This window comes from Euleptes europaea, chromosome 7 (assembly GCF_029931775.1).
Source record: "Euleptes europaea isolate rEulEur1 chromosome 7, rEulEur1.hap1, whole genome shotgun sequence".
In the NCBI taxonomy this organism is placed as follows: domain Eukaryota; kingdom Metazoa; phylum Chordata; class Lepidosauria; order Squamata; family Sphaerodactylidae; genus Euleptes; species Euleptes europaea.
Window position 1 is genome coordinate 54895863 of NC_079318.1, and position 6000 is coordinate 54901862.

A 6000-nucleotide genomic window follows, 5' to 3' on the forward strand; every position below is an offset into this window, starting at 1 on the left:
AAGAGTGATTCTGTGGAATACATTCCAGCACCTTCCCTTTATCGGTTGTGGTGAGTGTCATAGAGATTAGCATGTGTGTGCTGGGAGACTGCATCCAGCTGGTTGAAATGTGAGCAGGATCCTCCTTCGATGAGAAGGAGGCCATAACTCACTGCCTCAGCACTAGCAGATAATAACAAAGGCAACCTGTCTTGAAGGGCAGCCCAAATAACCTCAGGGAACTTTGGGAGAATGTATGTCTGAGGTGTCATGTGCTTTGTGTTTTCGTATGTTGGGTACCTTTCTTTGTAGTGAATGTTTATTGATCTCTTTCCTGCCTTAATATAGTAAAGCAGTTTATAAAAATGATAAACTATAATCAATCAATTATAATTATATTAATCAGTGATAACTGAAATAACAGAACATGTGGAAAACCTCTTAAATGTTAAAAACTAGTAAAACAACTGTTCAGTCCACATGGCATGATATGATTCCCAGTTGGAAATAGGCTGGGATTTGGAATTTAAATTTGTGAGTGAATTTTCTGGTTTTTGAATCATGGATTTCAAGTTCTCACTGTGTGTGTGTGTGTGTGTGTGTGTGTACATTGTGTTTGCTGGCAAAACACAAGAATAAAACTGCATGTGACACTCGATTCTGTGACTGGAACTTTAAACATGTGATTTGGCTCTGAAAAGAACTCATGGGAGACCCCTGGTATATATTGGGAGTTTGCCATTTCCCTAGATGAAAATCTCCCTCCATCATCCAGAGGCATCTGTCTGTCTACTCTACCAAGCGTCTTTAATACACATGGGTGGGGGACATTTTCTATCAGGGAAATGGTGCAGGGGGGAAGAGTTAATTCATGCACCAGAAGGAATTTTGCCCCTCCCACCGCAATTACTTTTTATGTTTAAAGAAGAAGGGTCTTGTGAAGATTTCCCCCACTGCCCCCCATTTCCCCCCCTCTTGCTTTGATCCCTACTTTCTTTACCATCCACCTAACTTAGGGTTGCCCGTTCTGGGTCGGGAAATACCTGGAGAATTTTGGGGTGGAGTCTGAGGAGGGCCGGGTTTGGGGAGGGATCATGACTGTGCTCATTTCTACTAACCGTTTCCCCTCCCCCTTTCTTTTTGTCTTCTGTATAGGTCGGCAGCTTGTCTACTTTAAGATGGGATCCATGTCCATTATGTCTGACCGTGACAAGACAACATATGTGAAAGTGTTGAATTGAAAGAGAAAGTGACCAACTGTTCAGTCCTATGCAAGTTTATGCAGTCCTATGCAGTTGGGCTGGAAGTAACTCCCATGAAGTTCAATTGATCTTGCTCCCCAGTATGTGTGCATAGGATTGCTGCCCTAGTCCAGCTAGTAAATAACAGTAGCAGTTTGCAAATAAATTTAGACTGCAATTGCATCGGAGAAAGCTGAGGATGGAGAGGGATTTGCACTATCACTCATTCTCATCTACGGAGTGTGAAACCAAACTTTAAAGAAGATACCTGTATGACCAGGACGAATGTGCAATAGGATGACATTTTTAAAATGTGATTTTTTTTAAAAAAAGAAGCAGAATGATATCCAAAATGTGATACACTGTGTGGCTATCCATAGGTTGTTAGAAAGCAAAGGGCCAGCCTTAGGTTGCTTTTCCTATTAGGATTATAAATGTTATGTTTTGTTTTGTTTTGTTTGTTTTTTTTTGCATACAGTTGGGCTGGAAATTCTTCTTTTCCATAGGAATCTTGAGACCTCTGTTCAAATATTATTTATGTGGGCAAGTACAATCACCCCAGCATTGAAAGAGCTCATGAGTTCCAAAGCTAAAGATCCAAACCTCTTGGAAGACAATCAACGCTCATGCTTTGTGGTACCAAATATACATGACCAAAAAATATGACGGTCCCTCTCCAGTGGATCAAAATAGAATTGATAGATTCAGTGGGTGGCCAACTTTCCATTGACTGTAAACTAGCACAATTCCTATCACTGTAATGAATGGAGAGTGGTCCATTGCAGTGACCTCTGGGATGGACTCTATGAGTCAAACAGATCTATGTGGCACCTATCTTCATGAAAGAGGGGAAAGTATTTTTCCTTCCCAGTCGTGTTCCTAAGTCCCGACAATTTACTTTTTCCATAGGAGTGAGTAGAAATCATGCCCTTATTTTGGAGAAAGTAGAAGTGTGAACTCATTCTGTTGAGTCGGGGACTAACCCTGCCCTTACTGACCTCACCTTCTTGTGCAGGAGGTTTTGTTCTTCTTGCAACCATTTTTATAATCGCAGCTTCCTGTACAACTTAATGAGAGCCATTGACAATCGAGTCTTCGCTTTTACATAGGTTTTTCTTGGGTACCACACCTTGGTCATGGTAAAGTGTGGGCACAAGAGAGTACAAGGAGATGGAATCCAGGAGTGTCTTTACTCTCAGCCCTGACCCTGGCTAGTATTTGGATGGGAGACCTGCAAGGAATACCAGGGTTGTAATGAAGAGGCAGGTAATGGCAAACCACCTCCAAACGCCTCTTGCCTTGAAAATCCCATAAGGGGTCACTATAAGTCAGCTGCCACTTGACGATGTGCTGTGGGCTCTCGCAGCACTTTTTAAACGTTTACTTTTAAATGGTGGTGTCCTCATGGCAGCCTTGAGGAATCTGTCACATCTAGCTTGGCCCTAAGACTTCACATAACAGTTCTGCAGTGAAATCATAAGCACAGTTACACCCTTGTAAGTCCATTGAAGTCAATGGGCTTGGTGGTGGTGGAAAGTGCCATCAAGTCCCAGCTGACTTATGGCGACTGCATAGGGTTCTCAAGGCAAGAGGTGTTCATGGGTGGTTTGCCATTGCCGGTCTGCGTGGGCTGAGAGAGTTTGGAGAAAACTGTGACTGGCCCAAGGTCACCCAGCAGGTTTCATCTGGAGGAGTGGGGTGTAAGTCTGTTTAGGATTGCAATGCAAATGTATTGGACACTCATATATTTGATGTTACATACAGACTCAGCTGAAAGATTCAGATACTCAGGTTTGCAGAATGGGCTATCTATGTCATTTTTTAGGGATTCTACTGTGAGAGGTACTCTGGATTGTTGATGTATCCAGATAACTATTTGGCCTAGGGTGGGCAATGTGAATCATTCATACAGCCATCAGTTCTGCACATGATCAGGAGAACACCTGAAGAACCTCAGCATGTCATGTCAGGACTGACCATTGTCTTCAACATTCGCATCAACAGAGGAGTTGATAAGAAGGAACAGCACAATTTTCCAGGTGTCTTTTACAGCTGGAGGTTACACAGTTCTGTTACTGGTTCTTTGAAGGCGCTGCTTACAAGATTTAAGAACAAATGACCTTAACGGCAGCAAATGAACCCAAGCCTTAATAATGCAATAGGAACAGCAAAACCTTTTACAGGTGATGTGTGTCTAGATAATATGCTTTCAGTGAAAGCAAGCGAGAAGATGTTAAAAGTGACAAATGTCATACTGTTTTCTAGTTTGTACATTCAGAATGTTTTGTAATTTTGTTCTTAAATTGTTTATTTTTGTAAGAAAATAAAATCAAATGAATGAACTTGTTTTTGTCATTGCAGCAGGGTTTTTTTGACTGCTGCTTTTAAAAAATGGCTGAACCTATTTATTCTACAATACACTTCTCTCTAAACAAGATTCTTCTATGACTAGTGGCTATAAGAATGAACCTAAAATCTTTGGTAGAACCTCTAGCTGGTTCTCCATAGTGATACGATTTCACATGCTTGCTTTATCAACATGTTCAAGGGGGTTCATGTAGTCTGAAAATTAAATGCATGGCATAGTGGCTATTTAAAAATATCAACTAGTACAAAGTGCTCTAGAATCAATAATTGTTTCCAGACTGTGACTCAGGTGGGTTCCATAATGTAAGAGCCACCACTGAAAGGCCCATGTTTTCTTCTCCTCACCCCACCTGATTTGATATAAATGATACAAAGAACTGAGACAATGTCTCACTTATGATATAATGCAAAATTGTGGTTCATTTGTGAAACTAGGATTCAGCTTGCAGTTGATCACTCAAATCATGGTTTGCCTTGGCAAATATTGGTCACCTTTGCTCTGGCCAAGTGTCTCTGTAACCTGCATGTGAATGAGGGTAGCTCTGGAGAAGCCAAGATGAAGCTTGAATGTCTGCATCCATACATCACACAAAAACATAGTTAAGACTCAGTTTCATTTGAGAACAGAAGATGAAAGGTATCTTTCTAACAATTTGGTTATTTGTGCAAGTAGAGCAACGATTGTCAGGGGTTACCAACAACCTGGAGAAAAAAATGTCCTTAATAGAGGCTTAATGGGATGTTATTTGCCAAGTGATGTTATTCTATCTCTATGCCCTGAAAAGCTTCACCTGCCCATTCCACGCGTTAGGTCTCTATTAAAGGTCAGGACGATCTCCCCCCCCCCCCAGATTGTCGGCAACCCTAGGCGGGTACCGAAGAAAGCCCTCAGGTAGACGGTGACCTCAGTTCCAAAGCAACACTGGGAAACCTGAAGACAACATAATAACATCCCTTTTTCCTATCTACCTGAAATGTGGTGACCAGGTGGGTAAAATATATAATCCCAGAGATCCCATTAAATGAAAAGCAAAAGTCTTAAATAAGTTTTGAATGGAATTATCTATCATTTCTGTCTGAAATTTGACAGAAACTATATATTTATTTTTGGTGCAAAAGAGTGCAATGCCTGAAATGGAGGAATAGGAAGACAATGGAGGGGGCTTGGAGTACGTGGGCAATCAGGAAAATACTGGAAGAGAATGTTCAGGAATAAGGAGAAAGGCGTAGAGGAGAAAAATAACTGCAGGAGTGGGAGGGAGACAAAGGACTGGAGAAAGAAAATGGCAGCATACCTTCAATGGTAGTTAACAAAAGCTAGATTTATTCACAGTGGCTATGCTGTGGTAACCATAAGATATACTAGAAAATGGATACTTTGGAATTTAACTTCTAAATTTATACAATAGATTGCTACCTCCTACCAAAAGGGGTTTATATCTGTCATAAGATGACCATTTGAGTTAGCACAGTTCCAGTGACTTGTATCCAGCATTTTCACAGTTTATTTCTGCGACGTGTTTCTGTTGTCGTCCTCACCCCTCAGTCATCCTGCTCTTTTTTCTACAACCACAAACCACATGTGATAGGTTAATGTTTAATGTATTTCCATAACTAGTATTTCCTTAACATACACTAGTAAGATCATGCAGGAAGATTTGGGCTTCTGTTAGAGTGTAATTTATTGTTTTATTTATGTTATTAGTAGTCCACCTTTCTCACCGGGACTCAAGACAGATTACACATAGTGAGCCAGTACAATCACAAAATTGGGGCATTCAATAACCAGGGCATTAGATATTTCGGATATTTGGAACCAACAGAAAGAACTGAAGCATAGCATAAATATTCACACGACACATTAAGCTGTACAGAAATTGCATAAACAAGATCCTACTTACAATAAGCTAAACACAGCAGTGTAAACCACAGTCCCTAATAATTTATCGAATTAAGTTTGTAAAGCCATTTCGTGCAGTGCAACCTTATAACCTGTGCAGAAAAGCCCTCTTTAATAGTTCAGTTTTGCATAGTTTGCCGCAGGCCGGGAGGGTGGGAACCTTCCTGACCTACTCGGGCAGGCCATTCCACAAGGTGAAAACACGTGTACGGGCAGTTGTTGATTTTGCCCATTTGCAGGTTGGCTCTTACAAAAGTCCCTGCTGACTTCAGCGAAGTTGTCATGGCAGGGCATAGGGACAGAGGCAGTCCTGCAAATAAGAGGGGCCAAGGCCATGAAGGACTTTGTACCTTAAACTGAGCCTGATAACAGGTGGACAGCCAACGGAGTGTCTGCAGAAAGGGAGTAAAAGCATGCTCTGTCTAGCTCTGGTTAATAGTCAAGCTGCAGCACTCTGGATCAGTTGGAGTTTCTGAGTTGATTTTGAGGGGAGACCATTGTATAGCGCCTTAC

The 6000-nt window shown here is 41.4% G+C and overlaps 1 protein-coding gene across 2 annotated transcripts in view; it reads left to right on the top strand.

Moving 5' to 3' along the window:
- Window positions 1-1230, top strand: part of PKDCC (protein kinase domain containing, cytoplasmic) — a 60815-nt gene extending 59585 nt beyond the window's left edge. For both annotated transcript variants that reach the window (XM_056852782.1, XM_056852783.1), the window contains one exon: window positions 1135-1230. In XM_056852782.1, the coding sequence (XP_056708760.1) occupies window positions 1135-1220 (86 nt within the window). In that variant the 3' untranslated portion in view covers window positions 1221-1230. The remainder of the gene's footprint in view (window positions 1-1134) is intronic.
- Window positions 1231-6000: the final 4770 nt, after the last annotated feature.